The 19,340-nt window shown below is 36.8% G+C and overlaps 1 protein-coding gene across 3 annotated transcripts in view; it reads right to left on the minus strand.

Annotated features, from left to right (window-relative positions):
* Window positions 1-18,764, minus strand: part of FBXO4 (F-box protein 4) — a 44,088-nt gene extending 25,324 nt beyond the window's left edge. Inside the window, exons 1-7 of one of the 3 annotated variants that reach the window (XM_077896092.1) lie at window positions 18,530-18,760; window positions 16,960-17,195; window positions 14,164-14,384; window positions 10,421-10,496; window positions 10,134-10,309; window positions 6,139-6,331; window positions 4,776-5,146 (exon numbers count right to left, since the gene is read on the minus strand). In XM_077896092.1, the coding sequence (XP_077752218.1) occupies window positions 5,119-5,146; window positions 6,139-6,331; window positions 10,134-10,309; window positions 10,421-10,496; window positions 14,164-14,384; window positions 16,960-17,195; window positions 18,530-18,718 (1,119 nt within the window). In that variant the 5' untranslated portion in view covers window positions 18,719-18,760 and the 3' untranslated portion in view covers window positions 4,776-5,118. Of the gene's footprint in view, window positions 1-4,775; window positions 5,147-6,138; window positions 6,332-10,133; window positions 10,310-10,420; window positions 10,497-14,163; window positions 14,385-16,959; window positions 17,196-18,529 lie in introns of those variants that run through there. The other 2 variants (XM_077896091.1, XM_077896093.1) reach the window with 2 other exon arrangements.
* Window positions 18,765-19,340: the final 576 nt, after the last annotated feature.

Raw genomic sequence — 19,340 nt, forward strand, 5'->3', positions numbered from 1 at the left:
CAGATAGAATTTAGGTCACAAGAGATTGTTACTGTAACAAGAAAATAGAAAAACAATGAAAATTATACTTTACTTTGGGCCATCAAGAGCAGTAGGTAGAAACGTCTAAATAAATTCTAAGAATAAACAGGCTCTTCTTGGTGATCAAAGAGCTTTTGCTTTTATGAGACCAACTGCTTAATTTGGTATCTGTGGGTGGGATATCACTCCGACGTAGGAAGAGAGATTTTGCTGGCATAAGAAAAAGACCACTGAAGCTTTTAATGAAAATATGATTGATATACTAGATTGCAAATGGAAGAACTCCAAATGTGAGAATAAGTTGTTGATCCCCCAACAGGAATTCTGGCAAAAGACAGAGAGCAGATCTAAAAAACAGAAAAATGTCTCATTTTGGTTGAGGGCAACCATAGCCACTAAAGAGGAAAAAATGAGTCTCAGAAAAGAAAAAGCCAGGAAGGGAATCACTAAATTCTCGGTCTATATCTTTGGCTAAATTTTGTGTGAGAAACCAACTCAAGTTGTTCACTTAAATAAAAAAGATAAACTGCATGTAGAACTGTTACTCAAGGAACAGAGTTTGCAATGTATATCCAACCATGTTATTTGTTTAAACAAAAGAAACACCACTCACTGGAGAAAAATAGCAGAAGCCAGAGTCTCCACAACTTAACATTTATATTTTTCAGAATACAATACAAAACTCTGCAAGATACAAAAATGAAAATGACACTCATTACTTTAATAAAAGAAAACCAATGGAAACTAACGCTTCCATTTGGAATTTTCAGACAAGGATTTTATTTTTTTTAAAGATTTTATTTATTTATTTATTCATAGAGACACACAGAGAGAGAAAGAGGCAGAGACACAGGCAGAGGGAGAAGCAGGCTCTATGCAGGGAGCCTGACATGGGACTCGATCCAGGGTCTCCAGGATCATGCCCTGGGCTGCAGGCGGCGCTAAACCGCTGCACTAAACCGCTGCACCACCAGGGCTGCCCTCAGACAAGGATTTTAAAACAGCTATTACATTCTCAGTGATGTACAGGAATGTATACCCTCAATGGGGGGAAAAATGGAAATCTGAGATACAAAATAGAATTAATAAAAAAAGAACCAAAAGGAAATTATAGAACCAATACATTATAAAAATTCACAAGATTGATTGATTTAACAAAATATAGAGTATGAAAATCTTACGGTTAATCAAATAAAATTATGCAAACTGAAGAACAGAAAGAAAAAAACTTTGAAAAAAATTAGCAATGCCTCAGAGAAGTTTAAATAATAACAAATGGTGTTACATGTGTTGTTACACAACATAGACTCAAAGAGGAAGAAAGAAAAGAATAGAGAAGAAAAATATATTTGAGGGATCCCTGGGTGGCGCAGTGGTTTGGCGCCTGCCTTTGGCCCAGGGCGCGATCCTGGAGACCCGGGATCGAATCCCACGTCGGGCTCCCGGTGCATGGAGCCTGCTTCTCCCTCCGCCTGTGTCTCTGCCTCATTCTCTCTCTCTCTCTCTCTCTGTGACTATCACAAATAAATAAAAATTAAAAAAAAAAAAGAAAAAAAAAAGAAAAATATATTTGAAGAAATAATGAGCCAAAATTTCACAAACTTGGTAAATGACATGAATTTCAATATTCAATATGCTAGTAACTCCCAACCTAGATAATTATAAACAGGGTCTTCCTAGGCACTCTGTAGTTAAACTGTTGAAGACCAAGATAAAAAGTAAACTTGAAAGCAGAAAAAAAAGGCAAATTATATACAAAAGAATAGAGATGTAATTAGTAATTTCTTACCAGAAACTATAGAAGCTAGAGGAAAACAAAGGAACACTTGAAAGGGCTGAAAGAATAAAATTGCCAACCCAGCAAAAACTATAACACTGTCCTCCTGAGATTTATAACATACAGGGATATACTATATTTAATAGCTATAGCAAAAAAATGGTATGAATAATAAAACCCACAGTTACAACATTTGTAAATATTACAAAACTGGTACAGTGTTAACTATAAGAAAACTTTCAAAAGCTAAGGAAATATACTGCAATCACTAGAGAAACCTCTAAAAAATGCAGACATGCTAAAAAACTAACAGAAAAACTTAAATCAATTTCTAAAAAATATGAAATATCCAAAATAGAAAGAATAGAGAAACAACAATAGTGAAGAGGGGATAAACAAATAATAAAATGGTAGATCTGAAGCCAATCATATCAATAATCACATTAAATGTAAATGATCTATACATTTCTAAAATGCAGGTATTGCCAGAATGGAAAAAGAAAAAGCAAAATTTGCCATATCCTATCTACAAGAAATACACTTAAAACATAAAGACAGATTTAGGTTGAATGGATTTATCATGAGATCAGTATTTTTTTTAATGTTGAAGAGGTTATATTAATACTAGAGAATGTATTTCACAATAATGAATATTATCAGTAAAAAGGACATCATTAATAATGATAAAAGGGTTGATTCATTAGAAAAATAAGTCATATACATATGTGCACCTAAAAATGTCATCAAAACACACTAAACAAAAATTAATAGTTCAAAGGAAAAATAGACAATTCCCTAATCATAAAGATTCTAATGTCTATTGGTAACTGATAAAAACAACTATATAAAAATCAATATGAGGTGCCTGGCTGGCTCATTCAGAATGAGTGACTCTTGATCTTGGATTTGTGGGTTCAACCCCCACATTGGGTGTAGAGATTACTTAAAAATAAAATCTTTTTAAAAATCAATATAACCAATATAGAACATCTAAACATTATCAATCACTTTAACTTAATAAGTAGCTATAAAACATTCCACCTAACAACTACAGAATATAAACTCTTCAAGTGCATGTGGCATATTCACCAGAATAAACCATAAGCTGGGCCATAAAGCAAGGTTCAACAAATTTAAAAAGACTAAAATTTTAGAGTATTCTCTGATAAAAAGAGACATTGAATTGGGTATCAATAACAATAAAATATATAGGTAACAGATTAAACAACACTAAAACAATGACACTAAATAATCCATGGATTAAAAAGTGAAGGTATTAGAAAATATTTTAACTGCATAATAATAAATATACAATATTCCAAAATGTGTCCATGAAGCTAAAGAGAGTTTAGGGGAAACCCATAGCTTTAAATGCTTATTTATAAAAATATAGGGGTTCTTGGGTGAGTCAGTCAGTTAACCATCTGACTCTTGATCTCAGCTCACATCTTGATTTTAGAGTTGTGGGTTCAAGCTTTATGTTGGGCTCCATACTAAGCAATTTAAAAAATTAATTAATTAATTTTAAAAAGAACAGAATTAATGATCTAAATATCTACCTTAAAGAACTAGAAAAAAGGGCAGCCCGGGTGGCTCAGCCGTTTAGCGCTGCATTCAGCCCAGGGCGTGATCCTGGAGACCCGGGTCATGGAGCCTGCTTCTCCCTCTGCCTGTGCCTCTGCCTCTATCTCTCTCTCTCTCTCTTTCTCTCTCTCTCTCTCTTTCTCTCTCTGTGTCTCTCATGAATAAACAAAATAATTTTTTAAAAAAAGAACCAGAAAAAAATGAAATAAAAAAGATTTTAAAGCAGAAAAAGACAGAGCATAAGTCAATGAAAGATAGAAAAATCAGTAAAACCAAAAGGTGGGTTTTTTTAGAATAATAATAAAATCAGTAAAACTTTAGCTAGATTGGTCAAGAAGAAAAACGATATAACATCAATATCAGGAATGAATTAGGTGATGTACTACAAATATAACAAGGAAAATAGGGAGATCTAATTTTGGCATAATAGCATGAGGGTTCTGTGGAATAGCTCCCTAGAAAAACTGGAGGAAATTATTTTTTTTAAAAAACAACCATTTAAAGTCTCTATATATGGTCCCAAAGCCTACAGAAAATAAAGAAATATTTTCCAAGAAAAAAAAAAATCTACTAAAACTCAGTAAGAACAGCAAGTGTCTGGGATTTGAGCCAAAACTTATTCCAACTCCCTCCCTCCTCCAACTCAGCAAGATGGAAACTCCAATCTAGACTGGGGCAGCCAAGGAAGCCAAACCACAATGTCTCTCTAAGTTAGAGAAATATCTTCACAGGAGTAGGATGTCAGCATTTCCCATCCTGCCTCAACTACATGCTGCTGAAGCCAACTCCTGAAGGAGTGTACCCATACGTAGGAGCTCCCTTTTTTGGAGCAGCACTCTCTTGTGGGTTGTAGGCTATATCTTGGGCACAGCATCATAATAACACTGTTTTTTTTTTTTTTAACCCTAACCCTAACCCAAATACTGTGCTCATTTTATTATAATGTTAAAATTCCTCAGTTCCAATGAGATAAGAAAGCTGTAACATTTCCTCTGCAATTTGTAAGAAGGTCTTATGATCATGTCTTATGGGATATCTTCTCTATGAGTATGGAATAGAATTTGGCCTTAGAATTTTATGAACTTTCAAAGTTATGTGAAATAGCAAGTACTTCCAGGAAAGTTTTCACTGAATCAGTACTAAATATGATATAAAATTAATTTGTTTCAGAAAAAAAAAAAACCCAAAAGGTATATGGTCATAATAATAAGTGCAATTCTAATGAATATCCCAGTCTTTAAACAGTATATTTATTAAAAATTAAAATTTCTTTTTGAGAACCAGTTAAGGATTCTTGAAAGGAACCTACAGAAAGCTTAGCAAATTTGCTATTCTCCACCAGGGCAACCTCTGAACTGAAATTAGAAATCACAAGGAATGACAGAAGTACAAATTTGTTTTTTTCAGAATTTAATATTTTAAAAAAAGAAAATATAAAAGTTATCAAAAAGTCTTAAAAGGCTCATTTGGGGGCTAAATGCTGAAACATTGTTCTTGTAATTGATTTAAGGTAAAAAGTAAAAATTATATAAAAAACACAGCAGCTACAGCTGTCCCAATATAAAGCCACCTGCAAAAAGGCAGGACAAAATTAGCTGACTCAGCAAAATATTCACATCATGACCTTAGTAACAAGTTTCAAGGGGTTTCAATTTCCAAGGTCTAAAAGGAGGATCATCTTGTATGCTTAGATTCTACTTCTTCAAGAATCCACTGAATGCCATTCAAAAAACCAGTTAGAGTTTCAGCCTCTGTATCCTGGACCTATGAGCAGATAAGAGAGATCACTGTAAGAAACTGACTCCAAAATCTTATGAATAAAAGAAACATTTTTCTAGATACTAAAAAAAAAAAAAAAAAAATAGGATTTTAAAAATCCCAGTAAACTTTAGGTGACTCATTCAAATTTGTCCTAGAGAACTTAGATAAAAAATATGATCTGTTTATAATTATTACCAAACTGAGGCTTATTTATCTTGGAACTCAGCTTTGGGAAAGGGAAGAACCATTTCCATGACTTGTTTGTATTAGAAAAAAAAATTCCTCCAAAGGATCCACTTTGAAAACTAAAACATTTTTTAATGATTCCAGCTAGTCAGCTGGTAAAAGTGGTATCAAACTGCAAAAATGTATTAAGACTGCCATTCTTCCTAATGGTAATGCCACTCTTCCTAATGGTACCACTCAGAAAGGTACACCTTTATGCGTAGCTTTCAAACTGTGTTCCAAAAGAGTCTTTAGAAGACTCCACAGAAGGTATGCAAGGAGGAAGGAAGAAAATCCTCTTATTAAGCATAAGCACTTCCAATTTTAATTTTTCTTTATTTTACATAGGAGCTTTCATGTAAGGCTTCACTTGAAGAAAGGATTCCATGATTAAAATAAAATTTGGAAAGCAAGGAACAGTAAGATGAAATCTGTATTTCTGATGACCCTTAAAGCATAATATTTAAATGTTGGGGAAAAAAAAAAAAACAAAAAAAAAAAACAAAACATGATACTGGTATCTAAAACAAAACAAAACAAAATTAAAAAAAAAAAACCCACCAATCTCCAGTTGTTATTTCACTGTGTCTCTGATAGGAGAGGCAAGGAGAGACCAAATGATCAGGTAAAACTTACTGATACCAATCAAATATCTCCCGCTGATCAAGCTATTAAAACTAACTTTAGAATGCTATTTCGTTAAAGAGAATGAGTAGGAAAGAATAAAATCAAATAGAGAACAGTGAAAAATAAAACAAGATTTTTCTCACCAGAGATAGGACCTTACCATCCATGGGTGGTTTAGATGATTTAGACGCAGCTCATGAGCCAAATAAAAACAGGGCATTCTTTTTACATTTGCTTGAGAAATGCAAGATAAAACCAGCATAGGTCTTCCTGAAGATCCAAAAGCTGGATCTGTCATTGCCATAATACGAGAAAATTCATCTTGCCATTCATGTCCTAGAGAATGTAGTCAAAACCCTTAATTTGCATTTTATAAGGATTTTTAAAATAATAAAACAAACTTCAAAACAAGGAAACAAAAAAATTACCAGGATCCAAACATAACAAACTGCCTCTATTGCTGTTCATTTACTGATTTGTCATAAAACTACTATTAGATAGCCTTCAAGGATAGGAATTTCAATGAAATTAGAGGGGAAAAAAGGTCACAATACCATTCAGATGTCTCCAGAGTTTAAATGCAAAAATACTTTGATATAGGTATTTTCCTCTCACAAATTTTGTAGCTAACACTACCCTTTCTTTCAAAGACCTTAGTTTAAACAATTTAAAAATATACTTGGGTCTTGCTCTTTTATTTAAACCAACAATCTCTGCCTTTCATTAGACTGTGTAAATTGCTGATATTGTGAGGTAGTCAAAATCCTAAAAGGACACCCAATGATTCACACACACCCTTGTATAATCTCTTCCCCTTTGAGTGTGGAAGAAACTTAGAATCAGTGATTGGGTATCACTGCCATAAGTAGGCTACATCATAATACACAACTGACCTCAAGAATGAGCCATTATACTAAGTGAGGCTGACCTAATCAGGCAGGCCCTTAAAAGAGTTGAGGTTTTCTTAGAAAGATTCTCCATTGCTAGATTTGAAGACAAGAAGAAGTCACAAGGCAAGAAATGAAGATACCTTCTAAAAGATGACATAAGCTCTCAGCTGACAGTTGGCAAGGAAACAAAAACCTCTGTCCTACAATAGTAAGGAACTGAATTCAGCCAATAACTTCAGTGAGTTAGCAGATTTTTCCCCAGAGCCACCAGAAAGTACTGCATCAAACCATCCAACTCTGATTTCAGCCTGTGAGACCTTAAGCTGGAAACTCAGCCATGCTGTGCTGACTTCTGACACAGAGAATTATGAGCTAATAAATAGGTGTTATTTTAAGTCACTAGGTTGGAGGAAATTTGTTATATATGAAAAGAAAATGAATCAATATTTAATGTCATTATCAACAAGGTGTACTTATTATTATTATTTTTAAAAATTTTATTTTATTCAGGAGAGATACAGAGAGAGAGAGGCAGAGACATAGGCAGAGGAAGAAGCAGGCTCCCTGTGGGGAGCCCGATGTGGGACTTGATCCCTGACCCTGGGATCACGCCCTGAGCCAAAGGCAGAGGCTCAACTGCTGGACCACTCAGGCATCCCAACGGTGCATAGAAATCTAATCATATACTTTTTAGATTTTGACTTGTCCTATCTGTTCTTTGTTCTTTATCCACCCCCCCTTCTTTGGACTGAGTTTGTAATTACTGCATTTTACCTTCATTACTGGCTTATTTAATTGTACCTCTCTCACTTTTTTTTTTTTTTTCCTCTCTCACTTTTTAAGTGGCTACCCAAGGATTTACCACGCACATTTTTGTAAGTTTACCTTTGGATAGTATTATGCAACTTCACACATAGGAAAACCTTATACCAATGTATTCCCATTTGATCCCTTCCATTTGCTTGTATTGTTATTATGTATCTTACTTAAAAGAATCATATACCCATAATACATTATTACAATTTTTTCCTGTACATAATTATAAAAAAATAAAAATTAGGAGAAAAAAATCTTATATATAGCTACATTGTTTCCATCCTAGGGTTCTTCATTTTCTTTTGTTTTTTTTTAGATTTTCATTTTCATTTAAGATCCAATTTTCCATCTGGTATATTCTTCTGGTTGAAGAGCTTTCTCTAATATCTCTTGTAATGCAAATCAGCTGATAATGAACTTTCTCAGGTTTTGTCCAAAAGTTTTGATTTTGCTTTCATTTTTGAAAGATATCTTTGGATATAAGGTTTTCTCCACTTTGCAATACCATAAAGATTTCCCTTCACTGCCTTCAGCAATTCTTTCAGGAAATCTTTGTCCTTATCTTTGGCCCTCCATATGTATGCTTTCTTTTGCTTTGGCTATCTTCAAGATAATCTCCTTATCTTTGGCTTTCATCAGTTTAGCCATAATGTATCTAGATATATTTTTAATTTATTTGGAGTTCTCTGAGCATCTTGGATCTGTGGTCTGTTGTCTTTCAGTAATTTTGAAATAATTTTGGCCATTATCTGTTCAAAATTTTATTTTTCCTTATTCTCTTTCTTCATGTTTTGGGACTCCAATTACACATGAGTTATACCAGGTATTGGCATACTACATTCTATGGATCTATTTTTATAATTTTTTTTTTAAAACAGCCATGCCCATTCGTTTATAAATCGTCCATGGCTACTTTTGCACTCTAACAGCAGAGTTGAGTGTGAGAGATCATATGGCTTATATGCTGAAAATATTTACTATTTTCTGGCCCCTTGAGAAAAAGTCCACTGACCCTAGAGCTGTTTCCCTTGATGGGTTCCTCCAGCTTGGTTTTTCCTATTTTACTTTGGATAATTCCAATTTATCTTCAGTTTTACCAAAGGTTTCTTTTGCTGATAAATCCATTAAGGAAACTGTTCACCTGCTATATTTTCATGTTTAGCATTCCCATTTTATTCTTTCTTCTTTCTCTCTGCTGAAATCCCTATTGATGCATATTTTCCATTTTTCCACTAGATCCTTTTACATATTAATCATAGTTATTTCAATATCCATTTCTGAGAGTGACAACATCTGGTTTTATCTTTAGGTATGGTTCCATTGATTGCTTCATCTCTTGTTAATGGGTCATTTCATTTTGATTTTTTTGTATCTTTTATAATGTTTAATTTAATGCTAAATGTTTTTTTGTGGAAGAACAGTAAAGAAAAGATTGAGGCAAAGAAAATATATTCCCAGAAATGGGTATGCTTCTTCTTCGGCTAGAACACTAATGCAGTGGATTGATTCCAACTAGTCAGTAGTTGAGCTGAACTTAACTTTTTAGCTCTGGTTAACTTCAGTGCACCATAAGCTTTAAATTCTTTCAGTAACGCTGTTGCCTTGTTCTGAGCGAGAACAATATATTATATATTCATGCATTAACTTATTCAAAAAAGATTGTGGAGAAAAATTACAATACTGGTTTGTGCCCCAATAATATTCTGATTTGATGCCTAAATAGCATTGTGAAGGGCAATTATTCAGTATATGTGGAAAGTATTCTTAACTAATCCCACACATCTCTCTACTATCTTAAAGGTAAAATTTTCCAGTTATCAGTATAAATTATTTGAATAGAGCTAGCAGCAGACAAAACATCAGTAAGTGCAGAAGCATACAACAAGAAATAGTATGTAGTTCTAGTATCAAACTTTAATATGCATCAGAATTCTGTGGGTACTTATTAAAAAAAAAACGAAGAAATAATCCAAATCTATGAATTATAATCCACTAGAGTAGGAATCAGGTAGCTGTTTTTAACAAGCTCTTCAGATGATTCTAATGCACATCAAGGTTTGAGAACCCACTACTAACATTAATGGTCACAGAATCACATTTATTAAATTAACCACCATGTTCTTAAGAAGTCACAGTAAATCCCAAAAAATCAATTGTATTTGCTTTGCAAAAAAAGGTTCTCTGGGATCCCTGGGTGGCGCAGCGGTTTGGTGCCTGCCTTTGGCCCAGGGCGCGATCCTGGAGACCCGGGATCGAATCCCACATCGGGCTCCCGGTGCATGGAGCCTGCTTCTCCCTCTGCCTGTGTCTCTGCGCCTCTCTCTCTCTCTGTGACTATCATAAATAAATAAAAATAAAAAAATAAAAAAATAAAAATAAAAATAAAAATAAAAAAAAAGGTTCTCTTAAAAAGAAAATATGATAATGCTTACTTTTATGAGCTTCAGCATTTGCAACATAGATGAATCCATCAACAACTTCACACACCTTCTGAATTTGTGGAATTACACTATATCGGCTTCCTTGTTGATCATCTCCTTCATTCTGTAGACTGAACATCTTGTTAACTGCACTTGTATGCTCTTCTCTTGCTCTATCTCTTTCCTTTCTATAAGAAAAATGTAAATATAAAACATAAACAAATACTAAGCAGACTCCACCCCCCCTAAAGTATTCAAGTCCTGATGCCTCAGGTAGGCCACCAAGTAGGCAGCCTTACCTGGTAGTTGAATATAATATCAAGATGTTGAATTTATGTTGGTTGCTCAACTGAAAACTGACTCCTGATCCAATACCTAAAGGAAAAAATTACAGTTATCAAAGCAAGTCATTAAGAAATTCAAAAAAAGATCACATTGAAAAAATTACTCAGTGCAAGCAAAAAGAGCAACCAAAAAGTCCATGACAAGTTATACATAGCTTTGGAATAAAGGGAAATGTTTGTATTAAGGCATAGGTGCTGTATGCAGTTTTCATTTACATTATAATAAAAATATGGATAAAGAACAGAGAACTGATAGGCTTATAGCATTCCTTTCTGTATCATCATATTAGTAGCAGAGGCATCATTAACAGCTAGTAATCTAGTAATATCTATCTTCTAGACTAAGACTCCTTTCCCAACTTTTTTGTTTCTTGTTTGTCATACACTCCATATATATATTCAGTGAAATGGCTTTTTTGCCCTCTGAAAATGTTTTTAAATTGATGGGAAGTCACCAATGGCACTGTAGAAAATTGAGGAAATATACAGATACTGAAATGTGAAATTAAACTTGGGCTATACTCTTGAATTTGGCACACTGTCATTTTTTGTGAGCCTTAGTTTTGACATCAAAATACAGCAAGAATATAGAGTGCCTGTGGCTCATTCAGCTAAGTGTCCAACTCTTGATTTCGGCTCAGGTCCTGATCTCAGGGTTGTGAGATAGAGCCTCACATCAGGCTCTGCACTCAGTGGGAAGTCCGCTAGAGAATTCTAATTCTCTTCCCTGCTCCTCTTCCTTTGCCCCTCCCACTGCACTCTCTAATAATAAATAAATTTTTAAAAAATATATAAAATAATACATACTTCTTAGAGATACTATAACATTAAATGAGATTATACATGTAAAACTCCTAATAGAGTGACTGGTAAATAACACATACTAAATATTAGCTTCTTACTGAAGCTGATTATTTAACCGAATTATTCAACACTCTTATTTGTCCTTTCTTAATCTCTTCCCTTCTTTGGCTGTGTTAACACTCAGGGGCTAACACTCTTACCTCATGAAAAGATCCTTCTTTCTTCCATGGCTCTATTTTTTTTTTTTTCATATAAATGCCCTTTTAGATCTGCCTACTTCTCTCCATCCTCAATTCCTCTTTTAGTCTAAAATCATAACCTCACCTGGACTTTCGCAATCACTCTAACCAGTCTCCTACATCCATTTTTTACCCTACTGTCCACTCTTCTTCTGGCTTAAAAATGCCTACCTAATTATTTTTCTTTCCTTCAAAGCCATTGCTCTTCAAAAACAACTTAATATAATCTTATTCCACTTTTTATACCCTTACTACCTGCATCATAACCAATCTAGTTGTTTAAATAAACCTGTCATGCCATCTTATGTCACCATTCCAGGCAACATATATGCAGAAATCTTGGTAGGTGGAACTGCAAGCATGACTCTGATCTCCTGGCCACCAGGTCTGTTGCACAAACTCCTCAAACAGATCACAGAGACAAATTCAACTATATCTCTTTGTTTTCATCAGTTTAACTTCCAGAGATTATCCTCTCAACACATCTAACCTCCAATCAATATGATCTTCACACTGTTCTGTACCACCTTGCCAGCCCCCATCCCCTCATTCTTCCCTGATCTTGCAGGGTTTGAGGCATAATTAAAATGACATTTATGAACAATCACTTCTGTTGTCTGTAGAATAAAATTTGCACTTCATGATCAGCAAATTTTCCCATATCCCAAACCTCTCTTCTTTAGGTGTTCTACTTCATGGCCTTACCTGAACTGGCCTACCCTTAGGTGCTGCTTCTCTTGCAGTACTCTCAAGTAACAAAACTGCTTATTCTTCCACATTTTAGGATGCAAATGTAGGGTCGATGCTCTCTTTACTCCTCAGAGCTATGTCCTGTTACTCACCAGCCCTCCCAAAACTTCATCTCTTTGAGATACACCATTCAGCTGCAGTACCATCTCCCCTTCTTCAACCTCATTATTTATGAGTCTCCTTTCAATAACCTCTTCCTTCAAACATTCACTGAAGATTTCAGCACCTGGTTCACAGTATTTCTTTTCATCCTCAGAAACTCCAAGTCCACGTGGACACCATGATTCCCAAATCTTGATTTCTAACCCAGATCTTGCTCTTGAGATCTGGATGCATAGAGTAATCCACAAAGTCATTTGCTCTTTTATTTACCAAATCTATAGAGTGCCTACTATATGCCTGACACCAAACACACAGCTAAGAATAAAGCTGGTAAGACTCTTGTGCTAATGGAGTTTCCATTCAAGTGGACTGCTTATAGCAGACATCTCTACTTATATCTCCCAGAGTTATCAAAGTCAGCATATTCCAAAGAGTAGCTGTCATTCTCCCTATAAAGATCCCTCAAAAAGTTTCTCTTCCTCCTTATCCTAGTGAATGACACTATCATCCAATAGGAAAACCACATCAGAAATACTGCTAATACATATTTAGGCCAATACTGCATGCTTCATATTTTTTCATGATATTATGGTCAAATAGCCTCTTGTAATAAATTTTCCACTCAGGAGCCAGATCTTCCTCAAATGAAATCTTGATCATCTTACATCTCTTTAAAATCTTTCAACAGCTTCCAAATGCTTAAGCATGGCATATACATGTCTTTTCATCTAGCCCCACTCTAGACACATAGAACTACTTCAAATGTGTCATATGTATCCACATCTTTGTGCTTTTAGAAATGTAGCTCTCACTGCTCACAATACTTCTCCCCCTCCCCCTTTTAGTGGCCTACTTTAACTCATCCTAATGACTCAAATAGGGCATCATGTTCAACGTAGAGCCTTCTTTGACCCTTTCTACCCAGGAACTAATTATACCATATCTAATTACCTATATATTTATCTTTGTCCTTATCTAGACCAAGTATCTTCAGGGCAGACAAAATTCTTGATATTTGTTTTAAATCTCTGTACCTCTCGCATCTAATAGGTGCTTTCAGTAAATGAATAAGCAAAGTATAAGCTAGATTACACTACTACCTTTTATTTATTACATCTCCTGCTTGCCAACTAACTACATGATTACTGTTTTCATAGAAAGAAGAGGAAGGTGTTAATTTAGCTCTTTTTAAAAATTCCAATATATATCAAAGTACTTTGCCCACAGTAGACACTGAATGGTTTTTGCTGTTAATATTCTTTTAAAGGGATCCCTGGGTGGCGCAGTGGTTTAGCGCCTGCCTTTGGCCCAGGGCGTGATCCTGGAGACCGGGGATCAAATCCCACGTTGGGCTCCTGGTGCATGGGGCCTGCTTCTCCCTCTGCATATGTCTCTGCCTCTCTCTCTCTCTCTCTCTCTCTCTCTCTGTGTGACTATCATAAATAAATAAATTAAAGAAATCTTTAAAAAAAATAATAATATTCTTTTAAAATATGTAAGTACTGTACAAACGTCTTGATAACATATAATTTACCTTCATATAATCTTTTTTTTTTCTTTTTTGTCCTTTTTTTTCATATAATCTTATATTACACAAATTTGAATAAATAAGAGGAAGTTCACCTCTCGTAAAAAGTAAATCAATTCTTTTAGCCCACTGGGATCTGGGGAGGAGGAGCTCCTATTTACCAAATTACTATATTTCATTACATCAAAAAGTTAATTAAAAATTAATCTATTAACATTTATGTCAAGCTCAAAGTATTTTGGTTATTATGTACTATAGATTAACATGAAAATTACCATCAATCTGTCTCTGAGGCAAACCAGCTGTTGGGCAAAGTTCCTCAGAGGACATCAAGCTCAACACCAAAGACGTATTCAGTTCTTCCAAACCTGGTCCAAACATAGCAAATCGTGGTTCATTCTGGATGATCAATGAGTGTAAAAATGATGTGACAGCTCCATACATAGGACGGCTAGATTTCAAGGATCTTCTTGTATATGGACAGCACATCTTATAGCTGTATAAAATTGTCAAATTAGAAAATTAACACAGAAAAAAACATAGCCAGTTATTCATTTAACAATATATAGTTTATTGAGAACATGCTAGACACAGGAGATACAATAATACAGTTCCAATCCTCATGGAGGAAAGTAGAGGACATACACATTATAACATGTATACCGGATGTCATAAAAAGAAAAAGCAAAGGCACTCTGAGAATAGAAGTGGTCCAAATGTTGAGGAAGTCTTCCCCAGGAAGTGGTTATTTACTTTCTAATCTTTCATTTTCTCATGGAACATTTTCTCTCGTGGTCTAACATTTGTTTCAGTCATAAAAATTCACTACATAGAGTAGTGATTCTCATCATTTTGGGGAGATTTTGCCTCCCCACCCCAAGGGAGCATTTATTTGGCAATGTCTGCAGACATTTTTGTCATTATGACTGGGGGGTCAGTGGGTGGTGCTGCTGGCATATCTAATGGACAGAGGTCAAGGATATTGCTAAACATCCTACAGTGCACAGGAGAGTTGGTCTAAATACTTGGGTCTAAAATGTCAATAGTGCCAAGATTGAGAAACCCTATAGTAAACTATATAGAGAATTAGCATAAATGTCTCTAGAGGTGAAAAAGAAAGAAAAGATAGAAATTACTAAAGCCACCAATATAACCAAATTTCTTAAGTACTCCTATTAACAGTCTCAAATGTAATGGTTTAATAAGTGTTAAATATACAGGGAGGCTTAAATGTTCCTTAAAGATAATCTAGCAAACTAAGAACCATGTGAAAAAGATCATGCAATTTCTTTCAATAGCTATATATTACTAAATTACCAATTCTACATGTTATCAAAAATTAAAACACAGTACTCAAAATAAAACCTAAAGCCCTTTAACTAAGTCAAGCTGGTTAAGATAATTACTAGCCTAACAATACAATGATCTTTATATAGGAACCTTGTAATTCAAGAAGGAAAAAAAAAAAAATCAACTTTGAGGCTAGGTAGATCTGGCTAAGCAGTTTTTTCATCTGCATTATTTAAGCAATAACAATTAACCCAGGGTTATAAGGATCAGAAATTTATGATTTAAGAAACAAAACAGTGAACAAAGGAAAAAAGAGAAAAACTTTTAAATACAGAGAACAAACGGGTGGTTAGCAGAGGTGAGATTGGTAGGGGTGTGAGTGATAATAAAACAGGATTAAGAGTACACTTATCGTGATGAGCATGAGAAATGCAAAGAATTGTTGAATCATTATATTATATATCTGAAACTAATATAAGACTGTATGTTAATTATATTTCAATAAAAATACTTTATATGATCATGAATAGTTACTATGATTATTAACTATTCCTGGAGGAAAGTTGGCTCTACAGCATGATATATTTGATGCTATGGTCGGCTATGTAAGATAATGCAAAAGTAACAACCAGCAAGTAAGAGTACAACAGCACTTACTGAAATTGTTTATAACATATTACACACATTTTAATCAAGTAGTCTCACAAGACTAAGTATTTAGATTAGAATAAGGAAAGATGTGAATTACTCAAATAAAATATGAAAAAAAAAAATCCTGAATCTAGGTACTAAATCTAGCAGAGCAAAACCATTCTTACCTAAAACATAAATATTCTTTTAATTTATTTACAATGCCTTAAATTTGGGGCCCTCAATGAAGTAGGTTACATACAGATCCAATGACATTATATGTTTTTAAGGTGGCAAGATAAGATTCCAATCTGAACAGTGCCTTATAAGCTACATGACTTTAAGCAAATCCATAACCATTTTGAACCTCAATTCCCTATCTGTAACAGAGATAATCCCTTATTGGGAGATGACTAAATAAGTAAACAAACATAAAGCATCCCTCATGGAATCTAATATACTATAGTTGCTCAACAACACTATTCACTCAGCTACATGATATTTAAAAGTGTCAATGCTTTTGGGTGATAATAAAATCTTATTTCCCAGAACCTTGAGAATGATTTTCTTCCCTGCCAAAGAACTGGTCTCCAATCACTGATCATTCCTTTTTTGGATACAGAAAAGTAGTCACTATTTAGGAAAATGACAAATATGGGGACCTGGGTGGCTCAGTGGTTGAGTATCTGCGTTTGGCTTAGGTCATGATCCTGGGGTCCTGGTACTGAGTGTCACATCAGGGTCCCCAGAGGGAGCCTGCTTCTCCTTCTGCCTATGCCTCTGCCTCTCTCTCTTTCTCATGAATTAAAAAAAAAAAAAAAAAAAAAAAAAAAGAAAAGAAAAGAAAAAGAAAATGACAAATGTTCTAAAGATGATGAAACTTTTAAGAACAATTTTATTTCTTGGCATATGAACTATCTACAATTATTCAAATACTCTAGAGTCAGGAACCACAGGCAAATAAAATGTGAAAACTGAAAGAGTCCTATGAAGGAGGTCATTTAACTTAATCCCCAAATTTTATAAAAGAACACTTACAACCAAATTATATGAAATAAATTAGTGGCAGAGTCAAGACTAATTTAAACCAATGACTTGTAATACAGTCAAATTTGGAATCTTCTTTTTAATTCATAAACCTAGATACTTACATTGCCATGTAGTCAAAAAATGCACCATCAGTGACCTCAGATATAGGCTTTTTTAAGATTTCTAGGTCTGGAAGAGACTTCCAGTCAACAGAAGGCCAAGAAGGAAGATCTCTGAGCAGAAAATATCGCCACAGAATTGGATCTCGTACAGTTTCATTCCAATAATGGCTTGTACTTCCCAACTGACACAGATCATAAGGTGAAAGAAATGACAAAATATATAACTGCACATCAATCTGAAATAGAAACAGCAAATCCGTAAGAGGGATGAAAAATTTATCTTGAAAATTGTTTTCTGATAATAAGTTATAATTATTCTATTAAAGCAGGGATCCAAAGGTCAACTGAGCAGTTTGCCTTTTTACTAATTATACCATAATGAATTTCAAAAATAATAAAGAATCACACTAGATAATAAAGATCAACTTAACAGTATTTTCATAATTAAATCTATCATTCCGAAGTTATTTTCCTGTCATCAAAAGAGGAACATAGTGAACATTTAATTGCTGACACACTGAAATACTCATTAAAGACCAATCATTGCTCTGGTATTTCTCAAGCACAAGAACCAAGTCCTTCAATTTCCCCTCCTGGGTATTTTGCCACACCATTTATTTGAACAAATCACTGAAGGAAATAATCTAGTCTTCAAAATAATACCTTTATCAAGCTGACAAACTTCTGATTTTGTCATTAGTTCTAATCAAAGAGTAAATCCGCCATCTGAGTTCCCCTATAAAACCCGTATTTCAAAGAACAGCAGTTTCCAATCTGATAGACATGAGAAGAATGTGTCAAGTCCAGTTGACATAGAGAATTTGAATAATTTCTAAGAATTTCTCCTCTGTCCATTTTCCCCTCTGCCTGAAAAAAAGTTTAACAAAGAGTGATGCGGTTTGTTTTAGCTTGAGGCACTTTTAACTCAGTCATTGTCAATTAAATGTGAGGGTTGTTTTTTTTTTTAAGATTTTATTTATTTATTCATGAGAGACACAGAGGCAGAGACGCAGGCAGAGGGAGAAGCAGGCCCCACGCAGGGAGCCCGACCTGTGACCCGGGTCACGCCCTGGGCCGAAGGCGGCGCTGAGCCGCGGAGCCCCCCGGCTGCCCCTAAGCCGAGTGGGGTTACCTGAAACACGCGCGAAGGCAACAGCCGCCCTATCCTCGCACTGCGGGGTTCGGTACGTCGAACTGAGATAAAGAGGCTGAGCGCGGTCGCCGAAGGCTTTCCCAGGCCGCCCAGGAAGTCCGCAGGGGTCTATTTCCCTAGCCTGACGTTCGGGGCGGGGGCCTTCTAGAGCCAAAACTTGTTTTGGGGGTAGAAGAGCCGAGGGTGACCTGACCGCGGCCGCCGACCCGGCGGCGGAGCGTCAGAGGTCAACGCCTCGGCGTTTCTGGCCAACTGTTGCCGCCAGGTGACAACCCCGCCGGACCGGCTGCAGGACGGGGACCGACGCGGACCCGGGCACGGCGACCCGCCCCCCCGCCCCGAGGCCGCCCGTGCGGGGCGCCCCCTCCCGGCCCGGCCCGGCCCCTCGGTCCTCCGCGGCCGGCGGCCGCCACTCACCGGCAGCCTCGTCAGGGCGCTGGCCTCCTCACCCGCCTCCTCCTGGGAGGCCCTGGGCGCCGCCCTCTCCTTGCCCACCGACTGCCAGAAGTTCCTCCAGCCGCTGAGGATGGCTGCCTCCAGGCGGCTCCAGTCGCTGTGGTGCGGCGGCGGGGACCTGCCTCCGCAGCGCGGCTCGCTTCCCGCCATGGCCGCCGGCGCCGCCCGGGACGCGCCGCGGGTGACGCGCGCTCCCCGCTCCCGCTCCCGCTCCGGCTCCCGCTCCCGCTCCCGCCTCGCGCCTCCCTCCCTCCCTCCACGTCTCCCGGCGGGGCCGCGGTCGGACGGGAAGGGAAGCGGGAGGGGCCCGACCTGGAAGCTCGCTCACGAGCTGCGCGTTCACGTCGGGCCTCAAGCCCCGAACCTCACCCGGAGCCGTGAAGCCTCCGGCCCGTCTGTAACGTCCGTGCTTCTCCCAAGGCGGCCTGTCGGTCTGGGCCCAGGCGAGCCCGACTTACTCGCCGGCTGCCGCTGCCTTCTGGGCTCCTTGGCCAGTGGCTGCTTCTCCCCACCGCCGTGCTCAGTGCGCAGTTGTTTGTTATCAGTCTCTGATTTACTGTTTGTTTTCCTTGCGGGAGCAGCAAAACCAGGACCAGAGAGGTGGCCAGGGGCCCAGTCACGAATGACCGTATGCCAAGGCGAGGGCTCTGTATTCTCTCTAGAAAAGTCCAGACCCGGTTAAAAACTCCTGAAGGGAGGCATCTCCTAAAAGGGTAGCGAAATCGGGCTAGAATAAGAGAAACCAGATATGCTTCTGTTGAAATCCTGCTGC

The sequence above is a fragment of the Canis aureus genome, chromosome 4, assembly GCF_053574225.1.
Source record: "Canis aureus isolate CA01 chromosome 4, VMU_Caureus_v.1.0, whole genome shotgun sequence".
NCBI classification, from domain to species: domain Eukaryota; kingdom Metazoa; phylum Chordata; class Mammalia; order Carnivora; family Canidae; genus Canis; species Canis aureus.